Raw genomic sequence first — 22,430 nt, 5'->3', positions numbered from 1 at the left:
CCCCGCCGGTCCCGCGGCCCCGCCATGGGCGGCGGCGGCGGCGGCGGCGGCGAGCGCCGGGCGCTGTGGCTGTGGGTGCTGTGGCTGTGGGTGCCCGCGCGGTGCGGCGGCGCCATGGACGAGTGCGCGGAGGAGCGGAGCGGGCGGGCGCAGCGCTGCATGCCCGAGTTCGTGAACGCGGCGTTCAACGCCACGGTGCTGGCCACGCACACGTGCGGGGCGCCGGCCGAGGAGTACTGCGTGCAGACCGGGGTCACCGGCGTCACACAGTCCTGCCACCTCTGCGACGCCGCCCAGCCGCACCTGAGCCACGGGGCCGCCTTCCTCACCGACTACAACAGCCCGGCCGACGCGACCTGGTGGCAGAGCCGCACGATGCTGGCCGGCGTGCAGCACCCCACCGCCGTCAACCTCACCCTGCACCTGGGTAAGGGCGGGGAGGGGGCACGGGCAGGGTGCTGCGCCTGGGGGGAGTAACCCTGGGCACCGGTAGGGCTGGGGGTGACCCGCTGCGGGGAGGGAGCTGCGGGTCCTGGTGGCCAGTGGGATCCTGGGGCGCATCAGGAAGAGCAGGTCAGGGAGGGGATCCTGCCCCTCTGTCCAGCCCTGTGAGGCACATCTGCAGTGCTGGGACCAGCTCTGGGCTCCTCAGGACAGGAGGGACAAGAGCTCCCGGAGCGGGTCCAGCAGAGGCTGTGAGGATGCTGAAGGGATGGTGCAGGAAAGGCTGAGGGAGCTGGGGCTGCTCAGCCTCGAGAAGAGACACTGAGAGGGCATCTCATTAATGTGTATTGGTATCCAAAGGGAAGGTGTCAGAGGTCGGCCCAGGCTCTGCTCAGGGGGCCCGGCAATGGGCAGGAACTGATGCCCAGGAAGTTCCACCTGGACATGAGAAAGAACTTTGCTGTGCAGTGACCCAGCACTGGAACACAGAGAGGGTGTGGAGTCTCCTCCCTGGGGATATTCCAGACCCTTCTGGACACAACCTATGCCATGTGCTCTGGGATGACCCTGCTGGAGCAGGGAGGTGGGACCAGATGAGCCACTGTGGTCCCTTCCAGCCTGACCCATTCTGTGATTCTGTGCTGAGTGGCAGCCCCATTCATGGGGCACCTCCAGGACAGGGTTCAGGGGGTGTAAGCAGATCCTCACTCTGCAGGTCCCCAGCTGTGTTCACCTGGTGTAAGTCAATGGTTCCTGCATCCCCGAGCTGTGTCAGGGGTGCCCTCAGCTGAGGGTCTGGCCCTGCACTGGCTCTTCACCCCTTGGCTGATGGTGTACTCACAGCTGCCCAACAGTGCTAGGTAAAGTTTATTTTCAGCCTTCCCCAATGAATATTACAGGGAATGCTCCACTGCAGTCTGCATTGGATGTGCTCTTGATTTGTGAGAGGAGCAGCCTGTGCTGCCAGAGGCAGTTGGCAGTGGTGTGCTCGCAGTGATCATGTGCTGCCCCATGCACCGGGAATCATTGAGTTATTTAGATTGGAATAGTATCAGGAAGAAATTCTTCCCTGTGAGGGTGGGGAGGCCCTGGCACAGGTTGCCCAGAGAAGCTGTGGCTGTTCCATCCCTGGAAGTGTCCAAGGCCAGGTTGGATGGGGCTTGGAGCAACCTGGGCTAGTGGAAGGTGTCCCTGCCCATGGCAGGGGATGGAACTGGTTGAGCTTTAAGGTCCCTTCCAACCCAGGCCATTCCAGGATTCTATGACAAGACTTTTAAGATCATCGAGTTCAACCCAGCACTGCCAAGCCCCAGGCTGGATCCTGGAGTGTTCCAGGCAGCAGGCTTGTGGTTCAGGTGGGAGATGTTGGTTTGAAAAGTGGTGAGCACTGTGGAACATCGCGTGTGTGTGAGGGCACATCTGCTCTGTATCCTCTTATCCCCAGGGCAGTGTTTTCCTGTAATTGCTGGGTGGATTAGGTGTGTCAGCAGTCAGCATTGCTGAGGAACCCATCACAGCGAGTCAAAAAAGGAAGGTGGATTTTCTGTTTAATTTACCTTCCCAGAGATTCCTTTGGGATAAAGTATTGTAGCCTTTGCCTTGGTTTGTGGACAAGCTTTTCTTTTCTTCTCTTCATTAATTTATTCAAGCTGTTGTGACATGGAGAAGGGGTAATGGTTTAGAACTAGAAGATGAGCCAGCCAATGGCAAGTTGAAACCACAGCTTATATCCTCATGTCATTAAATCGAGGAAAAATTAAAGAATGCCCCACTGCAACCATTCACAGCTTCTAATCAAGAGCAGCTGTTGAGCCTTAAGTTTAGCATTGATAACAACATAATTCAGAGAGAAAAAAATTACGTTAGGGCTTGGGGAGCTGGGTCTTGGGTTTCACAATCTGAGGATGGGTTGTATGAAAGCTCCCACCTGCGTTTGTGAGATGATGACACTGAGCCCTGTACCCGGGGTCACCTGGTGACCACATTGATGTGCCCCAGTAGCCTGGAGTGCCTCACTGCCCTGAAGTGTTTCTTTGTGTTAGGAGCTTCAAAATAAATATACCGTGTAAGTATGTCTTGTCGATCAGATAAGGGGAGGTAGTTATTAAAGCCTTGTTATCTTCTTTGTTTCTTTGTACAATGGGAATGTTTTATTCAGGACTCCTGGAAAAACTGGTAAGCTGAGATTTGATCTCAAGTTCTTTTTTAATAGAAATCATAATTCTCGTTATCAAGGCAAAATTTCATGGACATATCTGTATTGCTGCTGTCTTATGTGCACCTGTGTGTGTATGGGTGTTCTTTGAAAAACAGCAGTATTTTTCCAGTGTACTGGAGCAAACAGCATGCTGTGTCCTGGGCTTTGAAGAAATGTGCACAGTTCTTTGATGAAAAAATTGCATCTTTGAAATATTGTAGTATTGCCACACAGTCCCTTGGGTTCTGGATTTGTTTGCGGGCCCTTGCAGCTTTGTGGATTGGCTCTGCCTTGTTTTTCGACTAGAGTACAACTTTTAAGCAAAGCTGCCTGGCTGACTTCCACATATTTGAGGGGGATTTTTTTTAACCTGTTTTTTCCCAGTTAGGTTTTTGGGTGGGGTGTTTGTAGTGTGAAGCCTTTTAAGAATCAGAAGCTTGCTGAGGGCATGGTGGTGGTGGCAGGAGTTAGTTTTATGATGACTAAGAGCGGAGCATTAAGCTCTCTGTGCACGTGCTGTAAATATTCCTGTACAACTCTGTATGTGTTGCTGAGTTCATGGCAAGTTGAAGAGCTGTCAAGTACTGAAAGTGCAGTTTTAGACTGAAGTGCCCCAAAATCTTTTGCAGCGTTGCTCTGCTCTACTTCTGCGACATCAAACCATCTTTCTTTGCGTGAGCTGTTGGGTGCCCACCGGCACCATGGTCTTTGAGACACTTAATTATTGACATCACTAAGAGAAGGAGGCAAAGAGCTTGACAAGTGTTTATGTACTTGGTAGGACGTAAAGGCATTCTGGGACACAAAGCCCTTCTCTGCAGTTAGTTGTGCCTGGTTTTCGAGGATTAAGCTCTGTGCTCAGACCCGTATCCTTGTTTGATGCTGCAGTTGCCTTCATTTCTAGAAGCACTGGTGTCCTGAGTGGTCGTGCTGCATTGCACCCATTGGGGACCAGCAGTGTTAGTGTGCACATGCTGCCCTGTGCTGAGGTTTTTGACCGTCTGAGATGTCTTGATTAACATCCAGTGATGTTCAGTCCGCGTAGAACAGCCTCAGCATTTCAGAGGAGCCTGTGGAAGGTCAGTAAGAGCTGCGGGTCTGTTGCCAGCATGGAAACGTGGGTTTCTTTAAACTTGTTTTAAACTGGGAGTTGTAAGAAGATTCAAAAACCTTTAGTTTTGAGACTGGATGCCAGCAAATAGCCTGATACAGAAAGTGCAACACATATCACTACTGCTGAGAGTTAAAGGCTTGGATCCTTGGAATTGCTTGGAAAGGAAATATGTGCCCAGAAATGAAGGTGTTCCCTGTGGAGAGGGGAATTGGGGTAATTACCAGTCCCTGCACCAGGAACATCTGGAGTTATAAAAGCTGTTTCTCTTTGTACTAGAGGGTATTAAGACCCCCTGAGTAAGATTCCCCCCCCCAAGAGGCCTAGAGACTTGAGTTTGCAGCTGTAAATCAGGAGAAGGGGGGAGCTGAACCCATTCACAGGGTGGTGTCTGGATAATTAGGTTAGTGGATGAGAGGAGAGGGGAGCACTGCTGTGTCCCTTCTTCCACTTTTCTCAAAAGTATCCCTTGGCTTACCCCGTTTTACAGTTCCTCAAGTTGAATCATTTCTGATTTAGACTTGACCCAGCCAGTCACTTTTTTCCTCCAACGCTGCCCTCCTGCCGTGTTCCCATATATTCCTGAAATAAGGGACTTTGGGGCAGCAGTGCCCCAAGTAGATGAAAGCCAAGGCATTACTGGTATGTAGTTAGTTGTCTGCCTTTTTTTTTTTCTTTTTTTTTGGTGAAGTCACATTATTTTTACAGTGTGTGCTGTTCACCTGTCCTGGGAGCATTGGGATAGTTCTGGCATCTCTCCACACTTGGAGCACAGCTTTGCTGTTTAGACCCCTAACACACCAAAACAAAGCCATGTGTTAAAGTTGCTCCTTAGAACATGAAAGAAGAGGAAAAGAAACAGCATGGAGGTACATGGAGTACTTGTGGTGGGCAAAGGTTTGCGTTTTTTTCAGATGCTGTATGATTTTCCAGAGCAGTTTCTCACTTTTTCTTTCTGCAGCTCTAATTTCCATGTGCTGTTTCTACTCTTTCTACACCTTTTTTATCCACTTCTGTGTGTGCCTTGGCATTCCCTTCCCAACTGGCCCCGCCAGAGCCACCTCTCATTTTTCCCCACCACTTTTACCCTCTGGCTGCATGTGCTCGATTTCAGCTTTCGTGATCCCAGTGTTTTGTTCCTCGGACAAAGAGGCAGCGTCCTCAGCATGCTGGTGGCTGTTCCGTGCTGGGGTGACCCCATCTCCACTGAGAGCAGCCGTGCTTTTATCCGCAGCCTGCGAGCCAGGAGTGGTCTGACCTGGCGTTCCCAGTGTGGGTGACTGCCCACTGCATGTCAGCGGGGACAGTGCCCAGGAGATGCGCTTGGCTGATGGTGCTGGTGGCCTCAGCTGTGAATCCAGGACCATCTGTAGCAGGAAAGACCAATTCCAACCTCTTCTCTCATTTGCCTGGGAAGAGGAGCTGGTGTTCAGTCCTGGAAGCAGCCCTCTGCTAACTTGCCTTTCACAAGGAGAGAGATGAAATTGCTGGTTGCCTGTGTTAAAAGCATGTTGGCTCCTGAAATCCCTAAAGTAGACCAGCCTAGAAACCCATGTTGCTGAGCTGGGTGGTGTCTTGTGTGTATAAAATAAAGAAAAACCTATGAAGCTATCTGTTGTTGGAGAAATGGGCTGCCTGTCTCCTTTGCCTCCCCCTTCTCTACCCGCTCAGTCCTTTATTTGGCTTTGAGGAGAGTGATGATGCCTGGTTATATATACTTTGTCTGGAAGCGTGGTTTGGGGCATGACTGCCATTTGAAGGCATTTACAAGGAAACACAGGCGAGGTGCCAGTTCTTGTGCTCAACCCTGGCTTGATTCGCCTGTTGTTTGTAGCAGATGAGACTTTTTTTTTTTGAGTTAGTACAGAAAACCAGCTTCTTTTTTTTTTTTTTTTTTTTTCAAAAGAGAGGGCTATAAAACGTGCCTTAAATCAAGTAGGTAGCTTATACCACCGGGATGCAGTTGCTTTGTTTCATTCAGCAGAGCCATGCCCTTGGTTTGCCGGTTATCCCATTAAAACTTTACGAGGCTGCGGTTCGCTGCCTACCTCAGGGAACCACCGTGGTGCAGGCAGGATGTACGCACGTGAAGCTCTCTGCCTGGCACAGCTGCAATTTAAAAACTTGGAGAAATGGTAATTAAGGCGTGGAGGAGGGAGCTTTTCCGGCGCCCGGGCTGGTGTTTTGGGGTGTGTCGGGAAGCCCTGGCAGGCGTGTGGAGCCCAGGTTGGGAAGGGCCGGCCCTGCGCCCTCAGCGGCTTCGCCGTGGTATTTGTGGAGCCCTGGGGGTGACTCTATTTTAGTTGGCCTCCAAAAGGCTTGATTTACATTTTGCAGGTTTCAACACGAGCAGTGAAGAGATCAGGGCTTTTAATGGCCAGCAGTTGTTCAGTGAAGTTATATAAAGGGGCTTTAAAGCTCTTTATCGCTTCCTGCATACCCTTTAAATTCCCAGGTTTTCTCCTGCTCTGCCTTGGGATGCTGATGCCACTGCGTGACGCCTTTGGGAATACTATACAAGGGAGAGTGCATGTTTTGGGAGGTGGAGAGAGTTGGAACCGCGTGGTATTTTGCTGCAAAACCAGCTGCTATTTGTGGTGCTTGCCCTGAGTTGGTAGAAGGATTCATCGCTGGTTTTCAAACACTCAGATAGTTCCTCCTGTAGGTTTAAACCTTGGAAACTGTTCTTTGCTGCTCAGAATTGTTGGCGTGCCAGAAAACTTCTGGCTTATTAGGTAGCATTTCTCTTGTAGCCCGAGGCTTCAGGAGGCTCTCCTGGGCTCTCTGAGCCTACAAGTGAAAATCCCAGGCTGCTGCTTCCCACGGAAATGAAAAACATGATTGCTCTGCAAACAACACGAAGAGAAAAGAATTTCCAGCGCAGATGGATGGGATAGGAAACTCGAACCTCGGTTCACCATCATTCTTAAAAACAGAACCATGAGCATTGTCCTTAATTGTGAAACTTCTGTCAGGCTGAGACCTCCTGCTTGTGTCCTGGGGCCTTAATTCATCATTTGCCACCACTGGGGAGGGCGTGCTGAGTATTTTCCTGCAGGATCACTGTGTGCCTCTGTCTTGTACCTGTGGGATATGAGGTCTGGTGTGTCAAACTGAGCAACTCGCATCACTGTGTCTGGTCTGTAATAACCTTTGGAAGCTCAGCCAGGGTCTGCCTCCCTCCATGTGAGCTCCTGTCTGGGAAGAACCATATCAGCCTGCTTTTACACATCTCTTAACCACGAGATCTTGCTTATTGGTGGCCACCATGGTGTGTTTTGATTAGAAAATAACATGAGTTTCATGATTTCCCAGTAAATCACAGGAATCTTGCTGGGTCTGTTGTCCCACCACACAAAAAGGAATATATTGTTTCCCCCCCCCCAGGTACAGAGTAGCCCTGTGTGTCTCAAATCACACTTTACAGGCTTTAAATGAGGGATGAGTGTGGCTGCTTGTGTTGACAATGTGACATCCCCCAGCTGCGTTTGGAACTCTTTGTAATATCAGGATTAGCCATTTCCAAAGGATGTACTTGGGATTGCTCTTATTGTCCATAGTATTCCTCGAGTAATGTTGGATTTTAGCAGTGTGCTGGTGCTGTTGGCTGTCACACCAGCATTGATGAGAGCTTCAGGACAGCTGCTAATGAAGCAACTGTCCTGTGAGATTAGAGAGCTGCTGCTGGTAGACATGTGCAGTTGTCAAATAGGACCAGGAGTACTGAGAGGAGAAGCTGCCTTTTGTAGCCTGCCAATTGGAGGTGCAAGCTGCTCTTAGCCTTGGTGGGGGTTTAGGTACTTTTGAGGTAAAACTTAATGATTTCTAGGAATTTTTCTCACGTAGAAGCTTGGAAAACTCATCAACTGTAAAAGGATATGAAATGGCAAGGTAATTTTATTTAAATTTAAAAAAAACCCCTCAGTCTTTAATCTTTTTCTACCGGTCCAGCCCTATTTGGGAGATCTTTTACCAAAAAAAACCCCCAAACCCCAACCAACCCCATTAATATATTATTCAGTGATCTTCAGCATTTTGTTTTGAAACTGGGTGGCAAAGCAGTTTTTGTTTCCATGCTTCTACTTGTTTTAGATATTCCTGTGTGATAGTCATCAAAGAGCTGTTTCCAGTGGTAATCATGCCTGCAGTTCTGACACAACACAGCTGTGTTCGGCAATGGAGAATTTCAAAATTTCCTCTTTTAGAAACAGTGTCCAAAAACTATTATTGGATTTTTTTTTTTCCCTTTGGTAGGCAAGCTAGTACCATCTTGTACATGGGAGGTTTGCTTCCAGGGAGCTTGGGGGCTTATTTGTCCAGTTGGTTTGGGGGGGTTGGTGTTTTTGTGGGGGAAGGGGAAGGCTTTTAAGGTGTTTGTAGAGATGATATATTGAGATCTTGCGAAGACACAGGGTTTGTGGGTTCTCAGCTCAGTGTTCTGTAATGTTCTTGTTTCTCTTGTAGACTTTGGTGTATTTGGAGAGCTGCTTACCTGACTTGGCATTGTAGTGGGTCCTGTGTTTTGCAGGAGGACAGAGTAAATCTCTAATTCATCCTTGGGGGCCTGAGGTGCTCCTGGGGGAAGATCAGGGTGCAGAATTGTTAAGCAGCTTCAGGAGTGGCACCTGGCCCCTACTCACGGCCTGAAGTGGAAAGGAGGAAAACTGCCCTTGGATTGCTCTTAACTCTTTGTAATGGAAAGATCACCTCTTAAAAACCACCCCAAACTCCCTAAAACCTACTCAACATCAAAACCTGCTGGAAAACAGGGGTTCTTCAGCACATACGTGTTGAAGTGGGCAGTGGCTGGCTGTATGTGGTAGCCCTTGCCTTGCCAGTGGGTTGCCCAAAATGCTTGTTCCTTCGGGTGCTCCAAGGCTGAGGGAGTGCTGTGGAGTTTGCAGTTGGCACCAGCCCAGTTTTAAGTACTCTGCTTTTATCTTGAAAGGTTGTTTTTTTCAAGGTCTGCTTTATAGCTCAGCCCACTCAGCATCAGAAAAAAACCTTGTTCCCAACTCAGTGAGCCGTTGCTTTTGCAGTGTGTTGCCCTTGGGCTGGTTTGGGTTTATTTTGGTGGTGGGGAAAATACCAGGGATGCTGAACAGGTTGCTTTTTGCCTTTTCATGAATATATTCTTTCCCTTCCCTGTATATTTTGTTTCAGGAAGGTGAATCTTTCTAATCTTTGAATTAAAAGATAGTGTGTCTTGGAATCTTTAAACAAATTGTTGCCTCGAACCTCTTGAAGAAGGATGTTTTCTTGGTGCTTTCTTATGCTGTGCTTATAAGGTTGTGGAGTATAAGCTACATGCTTTGAAAGGCTCAGATTGCTTTGGGAGTATCTCTTACAGAGATTAGTGGAATGAAAAATCAGTCCCTTCTGGAAAAAGTACCATCAGATGCTTCTCGGTATCACAGTGTTAAGTGGGACTGCTTGACTGAGCGAAAAGAAAATGTTCTTGTCCTGGGACTTCTGTGGTCGGCTCTGATTATGATGATTATTTATAGTCCTTTCATCTGCAGTCCTTTGCATGCTCCCATCTGGTGGGATTTTGCAATGGGATTTACTTCCCGGCAGCTTGCAGGGTTGGTCCCTGGGGAGCAGCCCTGGACAGGCTGCCCTGCCTGCTGCTCTTCCCTCCCAGCTCCTGAAAAACACGGTTTATGTGGCGTCTCCCTCTGCCCTGCTCCTGGCTGCGGCTGTCGCCGTGCAGGGCTTGGCCCAGCCAACCTGCTTTTATTGTGTTTCAGCAGCTGATGCTTCCTTTCCCTTCCAGCTGCTGCTTCCTCAGCTTTCACTGGCTGCCTTCCTGGGCCTTGTGGGTCCTGCTTTCCTGGCCGGAGTAACGTAGGATGAGGGATTTCTCAACACTGAATCAGCTTAATGAACTAGTTGAGAAACTGTTGCTTGTCTGCAGCTGTTCTAAGCTTGCAGACCTCCTGCTTGATTTACTTGTGTTTGATGGCCCCTCTCTCCCTTTCTTCTCCTTTCTGAAGCTCGTTGCAGCCTGCCTGGGCTTCACCTCCCTCCTGCTCCAGTTTCCCTGGTACTGAGATGTTCCTGGGCTGTGCAGTTTGGGAAGGTTCCCCTCTCTCCAGGATGAGGTTATTCAGCTGAGATCTCCCTGCACTTCTGGTCCCAGCAGCCACCTCAGCCTGCCTGGGTAGCATTGCCACTGCCCTTGAACACTTGCTTTATATATGCCTACAGACAAGGTGCTGGTGGTTTCATTTTGGTCAGACTGAGGAGTACAGTGGGAGTTCAGAATCATTAAGTGCTCACTATTGTTCTGTGGTTTCTCCTCTTGCACGCGTTAGGGATCGGAGTGGAGTGGACACCCCTTATCCAAGGGCAGTTACAAGTTTTCCTGAGTTGAAGCCAGGATGAAACATTCAAAAATGAGTGTTTGTCACTGCTGATTCCCAGCAGGGTTGTGAAGAAGAGCTCGGAGCAAAGAGATTTGGGGCTGCAGGGATGGGGCAGCTGCTACGGCGGAGCAGAGTGAACTGGAACTCTTAATGAAGCGAGATCCTGCCATCGTCGTGCGGTGTCTTTTTAATGAAACCTGGTTTTCTCCCTGCTTTCCCTCCCAGCCTGCTCCTTCCCTGTCCCACTCTCCTGGGATTGCTGGCAGAGCTGGGAGGGCTGCTCGGCTCTGCTATGGCTCTCCAGTCCCCTCCATCCATGCTCTGCAGGCATGAGTTAACTGATTAAATTACCGGCATTACACGAGTCACCGCTCTTGTGCTTTCTAAGCAGAGTGACTCTGCACACATCCGTGGGTGTGCTGCCCCTTTCTCACACCCTCCCTCCCAACAGCCGGCCCTGATTGCTGGGAGGCTGAGCAGGGCCAGCCCAGGGGCAGCTAAACCCCATTTCCTTATGAAACAAAGCACAGATTATTTTGGAAGTAAGGATGCAGAGATGAGCTTTTCCAAAAGCTTCATAGCACTTGAGGTGTGTTTGCTGTGCTGCAGATTTCCTCATAGCCTAACTGTCCTGCACTTCTGTTCCTTTAAGATGTAGGAGCTGTGTCAGGAGAAGCCTGTAACTTTCTTGGAAGGTGCTGGAAAGGCTGTAAATTCTAAACTTGGGGCACCTCTTGCAACCCAGGTTGGTTCTCTCCATTCCCTGGCAGACTGCCATCAGTCTTTATTTGAGTACAGAGCATACAATTTCATAAAAAAGTAATCTAAGAAGCACTCTTAAAAGATCTTTAATTTGGAATCCAGAGATTCCTAGAAGTCTCTAGGAAAATGCATGTCTGTGGCTCCGCAAGTACATGGGTAGCCCTGGGGAAGAACATCAGAAGATTCCCAAAGTCGGGTTTGTTGCCTTTCTGAGCTTTGATTCTCTGCAAGTTCAAGCAAAAACACGGCAGTAACATGGTTTTTTGATGACAAGTCATGTTTTACTCATAATTCATAGCACCATGATGTCCAAAAATCACTTGGAGCAGCTGTGGTGCAGCTGTGGCACTGGCTGCTCATGAGCACTGTGGTCGCCAGCAGTGGTTGAGAGCTTTGGGTACAGCTCTTGTAAAACTCTTGTGTCAGGGAAGGCACTGGGCTGGTTTTCTGGTGCACTTGAAGTAGTTGGCTCTGATCTCGTTGTGCTTATTCACCAAAAAAATGGTTAATTAACCGAGGGTTTGGATGTGGAGTTACAGCAGTGCTGTGGTCTGGGCTGCTGGCACTGACAGTGTCACCAGCTATTCCATGGAGGAGGTTAAAAATGCTCACAGGGATCTCAGTTCTTCCTGCTGCGAAACCTCGTGCTGAATGTGTCTCCTCTTTAATTTGTCTGTGAATTTATCACCTTTTTCATGTCAGCCATTCAGTCTGGTTTGCAACTCCAGGGCTGTGGCACGTTCTTTTGTGAGCTGCGTGGTACAACATTAACATGCTGCTCTGGTGGCTGGGAGGGACCCTGTCTCCCAGCCCTTCTGTCCCCACAAATGTTGATTTTCTTTATTGCTCTCACCCATAAAAAGTTGACATTAACTTGAAAACAGTGGGAGGGAATGAGATGTGTTTTGAAAGGGTGATCCATCGAGGGGAGCGGTATTGAATGCTTATACAGGGTACAGAGAGGGGTTGTGGGAAGAGAGGTGGTTCAGCCAAAAGGACAGAGTTTGGAATTGTTAATCTGCGTCATTAGTGCTGTGTAGCAGAAAGTTTGAACTGTGCCGGGCTAAATCGCATGAGGCTTTGAAATTCCCAGCAGTGCTGGCAGCCCTGCTGGCTTTTGTCCTTCCTGCAAACACACAGCTGCTGGGGCTGGGCATCCCCGGGCCTTCCTGAGCTGCTCCAGGCTTGGGGGAACCCGCGGGAGCCCGGCTGGAAGAAACCTCAAGAAATTGAGTTGGTGTTGTCGTTGGACTCGCAGAGGATGTGAAAGTGTGGAGAGTTCACCTCCCATCTCTGCTCTCTGTGTGTGATGAGCGTAACAGGGGAAACGTTCTCTGTCACCCTCTCTGAGCAGTGACACATGTCCAGACTTGCTTAAGAAATGTGCTGGGAATAGCCAAAAATGCGAGTGGAGAGCTGGAGTGTGTGTTCCCCTAGCAGTCTGTGGTCTTGCTTTGTTCAGGTACCTGTGCTGGCTGCTCAAGGGAAGCTCACTTGAAACGTACGGTTAAAATCTATCAGCTTTTGCTTTTTCTCCTGTTGGTGTCCTAAAGCTGAAACAGCAGAGGTAACTCTGCAGAAAAGGTAATGGACTGTGAAAGGTTTTGACTGGAAAGTAGGCATGGAACCTCTGAAAGGTGTTTTATGTGTAGCAGTTCTTCATCAGGTTACGTGATGCCTTTTGGGAAAGAAGTGGTAGTTCCTTCAGTGGTACTACAGGGTGTCTTGCCAGGTGTAAAATAAGGACAGACTCAAAAAGAAATAAAAAAAAATTCCGTGCTGGCTTTCTGCCTGTCCTGCTTCCTGAGGTAGATGCTGAAACCACTTCTTTTTTTTCTTGCATCTGCCTACAGAGAGGAAAGAGCCTTCAGGACAAGTGATGATGGTGTTGCAGAGTGGAACATCGTACTCCTTCTGTCATAGAGTTAATGATTAATTAATTAAGTTCGAGCAGCAGAGGCCTGCTTTGAAGTGTAAACAAGCATTTGTAGTTAAGAGCCTGTAACTGCTGGGTCTGTGTGGTTTTTTTGCATCCTTGAGAAAGGCATGTTGAAAGATTTTGAAGGGGAAGATTCTTACCCTGTTGGAAAAGGTTAGTGGTCATTCTGAATCGGTGGTTAAAAAGGGATTCATAAATTGGCAAGGCATTCCTGGAGCATCTTCTGTCTACAGTGCCTAAAAGGCACACACCAGTGTTTCTCTGAAGTATGTTGCCAAGATAAAACAATCAAATCATCGTTAAACTTCTTCATTTTGATACTTAAAGGGTTGAAAAAGGTGGGGACAAACTTTTTAGCAGAGCCTGTAGCGATAGGACAAGGGGTGATGGTTTTGAACTGAGGGAGGGTAGATTGAAACTAGATATAGGAAAAAAATGTTTTTTACAATGAGGGTGTTTAGGCCCTGGCACAGGTTGCCCAGAGAAGCTGTGGCTGCCCCATCCCTGCAGGTGTCCAAGGCTGGGTTGGATGGGGCGTGGAGCAACCTGGGCTAGTGGAAGGTGTCCCTGTTCATTGCAGGGGGTTGGATTGGTGACCTTTTGAAGTCCCTTCTAACCCAAACCATCCTATAATGCTCCAGAACAAAGTATAAGCCATGAGGATGAGCTGTAGGAAGCTTGGGCTTTCTGTCAGGATCGGCTCCAATACTTGCCATGTATCTCTGTACTGTATCTCCACACAGTTTTTATCCTACACATCTGCTGCTTCCCCCATTTCCTCTTCCACCACCCCAAGGCTTTCATGCTGACAGTCAACCTTTGTGTTCAGTTGCTGTGACAACAGAGTACAAGGCAGAGGCATTTTGTGTGCCTGAATGGTGCCTGTCCTTGCAGAATAGCTGTCCTGGGGCTCGGTGGGGTGCTTCAAATCTGGGAGGGAAGGAATGCAGGTGTGGCTTCACGGTCTCTCAAGGTACATTGGCATCTCTCAGCCCTGCCCTCCCTCACTGCAGCTGGGGGCAAGGAATCACACAGGCCTTGGCTGCTTGATCAACTTGTTTGATTAAGGCCAGCAGTTAATTTGATGGAAAGATAACCTTCTGGTGGCCTTGGTGATACCAGAGTGTATCTGGGGCCACGTAAGTTCTGCCTGGTGGGAAGGAGGCACCAGGGAGGCACAGCTCAGGGATGGGGGACAGACTTGTACCAGTGGTAGCCAGTTTTGAAAACACCCTAAAACTTTTTTCAGAAGGATCCTTGTGATAATTTAAGGAAGAAATTCCTCTCTGTGAGGGTGGTGAGGCCCTGGCACAGAGAAGCTGTGGCTGCCCCATCCCTGGAAGTGTTCCAGGCCAGGTTGGACAGGGCTTGGAGCAACCTGCAATAGTGGAAGGTGTCCCTGCCCATGGCAGGGGGTGGAGTGAGGTGGTTTTTAAGGTCCCTTCTAACCTAACCCAGACCATTCTGGGATTCTGTGATTCTAAGATGAACTCAAAAGTGGGGACTTTGGATTATGGGGAAGCTGCTGTGAGCTTTGAAAGCTCAACTTCTGTAAAAGGAAGGAAACGAGCAATTTGAAAATTCCACTTTTGTGCCTTGCAGCTCATTAGTTGAAGCAAAAAACCAGAGAAAAAGGTTGGGAGAGAGATCAGAGAGCATTTCTGGGGGAGGGTTTTAATAGAAAAGATATTCACGTCTGTGTTAAAGTTAAAAAACTGAATTCTTGTAGAGTTTTACTTCATGCAAAACCTCTTTATTGGAGATTCAGCTGTCCTAGCTTGTTTTAGCAGACTTTGCATAAGCAGTAATAATGAGATTTTTTGAAATTAATAACCCACTAAAATAAGTGGGCAAAGTGATATTTATGCAGCTGCTTGACTATCCTGGAGGCAGATTCAAGGGCAACAGACTGATCTAGAGTGGAAAAATCACTTGATAAACAGTCCACTTGTTTGTCTTTTTAAAACTTTCTACAACAAAGAATTATTAAAACAAATAATCAGTGTGAAACTAAATATTTTTCACAAATGATGCTGAAGATGGACATAGTGTATCCCAATGCAATTTAAATTTATAGGCTTATTCATTTTAGAATTAATAACACCACGATGACTTGCTTTTCTCTTTATGAGCTTGGAGTTCCCGTGGTGATGGAGAAGAGCCCATGAAGGATTCTTGTACTGCTGATATTCATGGCATATCTAAGAGTTAAATATAAGGAGAGAAGGAGGCTGGAGTGATTTGGGTTAATTACTAGAACAGCTCTTGTGTTACGTCAGCATTTCTTTTCATCTCTTGGGAAGCTTTTAAACTAAAGTTGGCAAATGTGCCTTCTTAGGAGGAGGTTTTCCTGCAAGTCATCTGCCACCTGTACAGAGCTGTAGAGCAGCTCTTCCAGCAACCAGAGCCAGCCAATGAAGGGTGATAAATCTTTGTAGATTATAGATTTAAAAGTGATTATGCCTTCCCTTTTTTGGGGACCAAAAAAGTGCTCTTTGATCCTGCAAATTCACTACTCCTAAGTGGGTTTTTTTTGTTTTTTTTTTTTTAATGCAACTTTCACCTACTAGCTTAATGTGCCTGGAGGAATGGAAAACGAGTTTAGCATACCTGAGGGCCTTTCTTACTGAGGTTTCCCTTTAGTACACGTCCTGCCCACACAGAGATAAAGATGAGCAAGAAAACCCCTAGAGCCACGGATTTTTGCATGGGTATGCAGCAGTTCCTGCCCAGACGACTCTTGCTGGGAGGATCCAGCCCATCTGACTCTTGCTGGAAGTATCCAGCCCATCTGCTGGCCTGGGGCTGCCTCTGATGTGCTGAGAAGAGGTACTGGGGTCACTGGTGGGGTGTTCAGGTTGTGGGGGTGCTTTGCACAGTGTGCACCAAGGTAATTCCTGGTTCGTTCCTGCTTGGAACAGAGCATGGGGACAGATATTTCTTCTGTCACATCAAGGAAAGCTCCTTTGCAAGGGCAGGCACAGCGTTGTAGTGCAACTTCATCCTTTCCCCTTCCCCCATTCAGGGGAAAGGTGGCGAACAGGCATCTCCCTCCACCCCAGATAATGCTTGAAAGTTGTCAGAAGTGGGCTTGGTTTCAAAAGCAGCGTGAAGTCACAGGGGTACGTAAGCTGCAGCGTCCTGCTGGGGCTTTTGGAGTGCTCAGCCCTTCCTTCCTGCTGGGAGAGACTGAAGAACCTCCGGGTCACTTTATTTTTGATGCTGAATGCATAGTTTCCTTCCAACTCAGCGAGTTTGTGACTGTTTGGAGCAGGGTGTCTCCAACCCGGGCACAAGCTGAATCCTGCCAGCCGGGCAAGCAAGGGCTTGTTGGCTAAAGATAGTGTGCACACGTGTACATAGGCCAGGGGGCTCACTGGGAGTGTTCAGATTTACAGTGTGATCCTTGGCATCCGAAGGAAAATTAAGGGGATTATATGCATCCAATTAATAACAAGCTATTTAAGGTCAGCTTTATCCTTTGTAGCACCTCTTCTCCATGGCAGCCAAAGCACAAGGCACTTACGCCCACACATGAGCATCCACTTTTGCATCAAATTCAACTCCATCAGGTGCTGCTGTGCCACCTCCACTTTTGCATCAAATTCAACTCCATCAGGTGCTGTTGTGCCACCTCCACTTTTGCATCAAATTCAACTCCATCAGGTGCTGTTGTGCCCCCAGGTGGTTGGGCAGTTTTGCTCTCTCTGCTCTCTCTGAGGCCAGTATGTGTTTGTAATTCAGTAATCCCTGCAAGGCATTTGGGCTGCCCACGGGCATGGCTTGTGCTCCTGTGAATCAGGCTGGCCCTGAAAAAAGTTCTGTTCAAGTCTCTCATTTTGGTTCTGCTTCCTTTAGATTTACTAAATAGTTGTCCTTTGCGTGGATGGAAAATGTTAAAAATAGAGTGCTCGAGGCAGGGCCATTGTGTTGGTGTTGACAGGTTCGCTGGAAGCTGGAGCATGTCTTGTATTTTAAGAAGCACCAGGTTTTGGAAGGAGTTGTGCTCACTGATGTCCTCTTGACCCTGAACTGAGGAGCTGCTTTTCTGAGCCAAGGAGAGACTGCCTTTTTGATAAATTGGGTTTTTAGTGTGCTACCATTCACTAGGCCTTGTGATTATTGTAAGTAATAGATTGAGTCTGGGATTTCTGAACAATTGGGGTTTTGCCTTGTCACATTGCTGTGCAGGCAACCAATATATAAATAATATATATAATAAATATATATAGTATATTGATAATAATATATATATTAGGGAATAAAGCACAAGTGATGATACAGAGGAAAGAGTGACAGTGTACTGATCTGTACCATGCAGCAAATACATAAGTTTCTGCAATTTCCCTCTCCCCAGTAGCTGTAACCGGTGAGAAAACCAAATAACTTGTTTTCAGGAGCCTCAACTTTGCTGAGCTTACCCCAAACCAAAGCCAGGCTTTTCAGACGAGGAGTTAAAGGCAGGCAGGGTCTTTATTTGGTGGGATTCTTTAACTGTGAAGTTGTGTCCCCAAACTAAACCTAAACCGTGAGCATCTCTGGCCGTTGTGGTTGCAGAGACAAGATTCCAGATGTAAATAGTGCATGGAATGATGGAGAGCAATTTCCTGGGCCTCCTGTCTCAGGCTGGTTTCTTTATAGCAGCAGTCAGCTGTTGGTGTCTGCATTTTGTCATAGTGGATATCCAGCAGTGACCACACAACTTTTATTGCCCCGTGTCTGATGGTGTGAGCAGACACACGGGCTTATCTCGAGCCCGCCAGGTATTATCCTGTATCCATCTGTCTCTTGTGCAGCTGTGAAAGTCATCCATGACATGTGTGGAATTGCAGTTCTGCGGGAAACTGGGACATAGGACAAACATAAGGGAAAGGTAACAAGCTGTGGGGTTGCTTTTTGTTGTTGTTGTTGTTGTTTTTCTTTCCTTTTTTTTTTTTAGCTTTCCTAAAATGGTAAGAATAAAGGGAGGTTTTCTGACATTCAAGTCTTCACAACGTAGCGATTATTCCCTCCTTCCTTCTGCTGCACTGCACAGATTTCTTTTCTGCCTCCTCTCGTGATGAGGATTCCCCCTGTTTTAGTCGGATCATCTTATCTTCCAAGTCCCAGCTCAGCAGGGGAATGTGTATTTTGATAAGGAGCAGTTAATGGTGTTTCCCCACCCAGACTCAGAAGGATCCCAAAACCGACCCTACGTCATAAGGAGGATGCTCCTTTCCACGCAGCTCTGTGACTTGTGCAACGGGTGCTCCTAGGAATATAAAGAGATCTTAAAAATTGCACATTAAAAAGCTTCATAAAGAGAACTGGGTTACTTCACATCACTTACTGGTTTATTCCTTTCTTGGCTGTGGGTTGGTACATGGCAGGGCTGGGGCTGGAGCTACTGGGAAGTGCTGCTCCTTGACTTCACGTGGAGCACAGCTAAATCTCTTCTGAGCGAGTGCACACCTGTACTTTCCCTCTTCAGAAAATAATTGTAAGATGATTTTAATATATCTGGAGTGTTTTAGTTGAAGAACAGTAGTAACTTTCAACTTCCTTTAAAAAAATAATGGAGAGTATAGATTTTTTTTTTTTGATGAGAAAATGCTGTTCTGTTCTGAGGCTTGTTTGGAATTCAGATGAGTAGCGTGCTTCTGTAAGCCTTTTTTTAAAGCTTCTATTTATCCTTATGGTTGTAAGTTATGAAATATTTGCTGTCATAGGTCACAGTACTTCTGTGCTAAATTTGGGAATATAGCTGGCGGCTTGCTTTTTCCCTGGGAACTTTCTTGTCAGGTTGGTACAGAAAGCTTTAGCTCCTTAGCTCTTGGGAGAAAGAGGTTCTTGGGTTCATTCTTTTTTCCTTTTTTATTTTTTTTGTTCTTTTTTGTTTCCGCTGCGTTTGTGTTCCCTGACTTTCCCCCTGTCATGGAAGAAATGGAGACTGGAAGTGGCTGAGCTGTCGCAGCCACTTGGTTTTCATTGTTATGTTTGTCTTGCCTCTCGTGTGCGAGGCTCCCTTTCCTCTTTGTGGCTTCTCACTGCGTTTTGCCAAAGCCCTGTACTGCAGAGCTGCTTCCTGCTTGTGGCTTTGTACCAGCTTGGGAATCTCCACATAATTGTTCTTTACTTTGGTGTGTGGTAGAAGCACAACTGTGCGGGGTGTGAAAGTGTAGAAAGCGATGAAAATCTGTGAAAGAGATCCAGAGGTTTTCTGTGTTTCTTTCCAGCGTTTTGCATATAATCATTTTACATTTAAAACCCAACAAATAACACTACTTTAAAATTTTTTTTTTCCCCCTGTGCTTCTGACTAGAGGGATTGTTCAACACAACAAAGTATGTGTCCCACTAGGTCTGTAGCTTATCTGCCCTTTAGGCAGAGGCGGTGCAGGACACCTGGTGACCAGCTTCCAGCTGGGACGTGTTAGAGGTGACACATGGTCCATCCACAAGTGACCTGGGAAGCTCGAGCACGAGATCTTTTCAAGGGTACTTAGGTGAGAAGAGTAGAAATGGCTCCCGACCAGCACGAAACCTCAAGGCAGGTCCATGCTCTGAGTGGATGGCGAGTGGAAAACCATCATCTCTGGCTTGGTGCCCGAACTGCAGCGTGTTGGGAGCTCAAGTGCACTGCAAGAATTCCCTGATATGCTTTACCTATTCCTGGGCTTTACCAAGCTGTCATCTTTCGGCTGCTGCCAGCACTGGGATGTGCACCTGAACAAAGAGCACCCAAACCCCCACTTTATCCATGGTGACATCAGAAGTGCTGGCCCTGCAAGCTGGAATAGCCCTTCCCAGGTTAAACACGGCCCTCAGAAGCTTGCAGGGTAGGTGTTCCAAGAGTCTGCTCTCCAGCCCAGCTGCCCTGTGATACTCCAGCACACTGTTGGAAGCTAATATGCTTTTCCAGAGGATTTCTTAAGCACATAGGCATTAAAATTCTTGCCAAGAGCACAGGGAAACAATTAGTGGTAAAACCCAGAAAAGGAACCTGGCTGGTCCTATTGTTTCTGGGGTCTGCAGCTTTCCTGTTTACTCAGCCTGGCTTTCAAATATTTATCCTGCTCCTTAGAATTACAGTGCAACCAAAACCAGTATTTAGTTCCTTCTCCTATTTTCCTAACTGTTTATGTCCTAAGTGCAGCACAGTCTCTTGAAATGAGGGTTTGCAGAGGTGGAAATTGCCAGCTGCTGGTTGTTGCTGTGCTTCTCTGATGGAGACTTGGTGCCTTTGAGGTGGATTAAAAGATTTCAAAAATCACATAATTATGAAATTATGAAGTCTTCTATATGTATATATTGGGAATTGACCTACAGTGTCATTGCCTGTTGTGCTCTGAAGAAGTTTAGTGTCTGATGGAGAAGTAGAAGAGTAAAGGGACAGATGTGTTGGGTGTGGTGTGGAGGCAGGGATCCAACCCACGTTGTCACCTGGATTTATCTGCCCTGCAGAGAAATGGGAAGCAGAGACAGGAGACCCTGTGTGGGGCCTGTGCTTGGCAGCACAGCTGTGCTGCTGCCTTTGTGAATGCAGTGGTGTTTCCTGTGACCTGAGGAGTCAGGAATCCCACTGGGATTTGGGGGAAGCTGAGGTGGCAATTCCTGACTGCTTCTTTCACACAGCATCCCAGTCTCTGTAGCACCCTTTTCCTTTTTGTCTTCTGTCCGTCTGCCTGAAACCTGGAACCTGAAACCCTGTGCATGTGTGAACCTCTGGAGGTGGGAGGGGGGAATTTTTCTGTTGCTCCAGGTGTGGGTTTTAGCAGAAGAGGGGGGCGTGGGATGCCTTTAGGGCTGTCTAGTAACTCAACATCAGAATGGCCTTTACAGGTCTGTTCCACTCAGTCTGTGTGGGCAAGGAGGAGGTTGTGATGTCTGGGGAGCTGGGGGTGGCAGGCATCTCTGTTTTGGGAAAGAAAAGCCCACATCCCTTTGTTGGGAATTCTCTGTGAAGCTGCCACAGGGCGATGTGCTTGTGCTGTTCCACGTGGGCTTGTGGCAGGAGGAGCTGCCTCAGGGGGCTTTTGATGGTCCTGCCTGCTGCGGTGACATGGGCCCGGGGTGAAGGTTTCTGTGTTCCTCTGAGGTGGTGTGTGCAGCTTCCTCTACAGCACTCTTTGCTCTGAAGTGGAATTCTTCTTCAGCTGGGGGCTCTCAGCTAGATGCTTCCTTCCTAACCTCTCGAGCAGAGGACTCTGAGCTAAATGAAGTTTTGCCAAAATAAGCATTCTTACTTAGGGCAGTATATCACCAGGAATGCTTCTGCCTCTAAAGCTTTAGGAAGAGAAGCTGGTCTGGACACTGTAAGCTTGATAACATTTTCATGTATTTATGGTCTTAAAGCACGAGCCTGGATTGCAGAGACAGGGTTTCAAGTTCTTGATCTGAAGTGAACTGGTAGGGAAGTTGCAAAATTATCCTTCTGGAGTGAGAAATGTTTTGTACCTTTACCCAGCCTACTCATGGGATGCTGCCCCTGGAAGGAGCAAGGTGCTGATCTCCAGCTCTCATAACTAATTACAGTTTTGTTTCTGAAAAATGTCAGGGACATTTTGTTTCTGTCCCGAAAAAAGAACAGAAACAAACTTCCAAACCTTGGAGGTTGCTATGAAACAGAAGTGTCTTCCCCTTGGCTCTATTAATAAAGCCTTTAAATACACTCAGTGCTGAGTTGCCTTGCCATTGCTGGGGGGCAACGGTGTCATGTATGGCTGGTGGGTACTTCTCTTGTCACCAGACATTTTAATTGCTGTGGATTCAGGCAGAATTAGGGTGCTGTGTGCTGCCTGTCCTGTGGTGTTGGTACAGAGCAGGATGGTTTTCTGCTCCTACTTGGTGCAGGTGGAGGAAAATGATCTCAATCTTTCAGTCCTTCAACATTTTTTGAAAATATACTTACTTTAGAGAATTCAGCTCTCCTGCACACAACACTTTTGGGTATTATTTTTTCCCCTCTGGCTTTCAGTTTCCTTAAAAGGGTTTCTGATCTCTTAGTGACTTCCCTAAAGAAAACTCTCAGTGGTGGATGCTTAGGTGTCGCTTTTGGTCAGTGAGAGGTCTTCATTTGACAGTCTTGATGTCCATATTAGTGTGGTTGATCTCCAGAGTCTCCTGCCTACTTTGACCTAGGTGCCACTGACTATCATGAGAGGTCAGTCACGTATATTCTGAATTTATTTGTCAAAAACCTGGATCTGAATCCCATTCTGCTTCTGTTTGTGGAAGAAGTGAGTTTGGAAGGGACCTTAGGACCTCTAGTCCAGACTCCTGCTTGGAGCAGGATTGATGTTGAATTCAGACCGGGTTACCTAGGTCTAGTTTGGAAAACTTCCAAGTCCTCTTCATGATGTTTCTGGATGCAGTGATACAGTTCCTCGCTGCTTTGGTGCTGATATGGAGGGTGTCTTGCTGTGCAGGTGTGCCTGGTGGGATTTGCACGATTTCTTGCTCATGACAGTCGTGGTTTTCCAGGTAGCAATGACAAAGCAGACTGCTGAGCCCCTGCTTGTTAACCATCGACTATAAGATGACTTTTCAGAATTGACTGTCTTGGGTCCTTGCATCCATTTAACATGGAGACAATGCTCTAAAAAAAACACTAAGCAACTGGAAAGAAGAA

The 22,430-nt window shown here is 47.6% G+C and overlaps 1 protein-coding gene across 1 annotated transcript in view; it reads left to right on the top strand.

Annotated features, from left to right (window-relative positions):
• The first annotated feature begins 99 nt into the window (after positions 1-99).
• LAMC1 (laminin subunit gamma 1) overlaps positions 100-22,430 on the top strand; it is a 63,003-nt gene continuing 40,672 nt past the window's right edge. The window contains exon 1 of the mRNA XM_027694864.1: positions 100-427. Within this exon, the coding sequence (XP_027550665.1) occupies positions 115-427 (313 nt within the window). The 5' untranslated portion in view covers positions 100-114. The remainder of the gene's footprint in view (positions 428-22,430) is intronic.

The sequence above is a fragment of the Neopelma chrysocephalum genome, unplaced genomic scaffold, assembly GCF_003984885.1.
Source record: "Neopelma chrysocephalum unplaced genomic scaffold, ASM398488v2 Primary Assembly neopelma1_98, whole genome shotgun sequence".
Taxonomy (NCBI): Eukaryota; Metazoa; Chordata; class Aves; order Passeriformes; family Pipridae; genus Neopelma; species Neopelma chrysocephalum.
The sequence above is the reverse complement of the archived record's forward strand: the minus strand, read 5'-3'. Positions and strand labels throughout refer to the sequence as shown.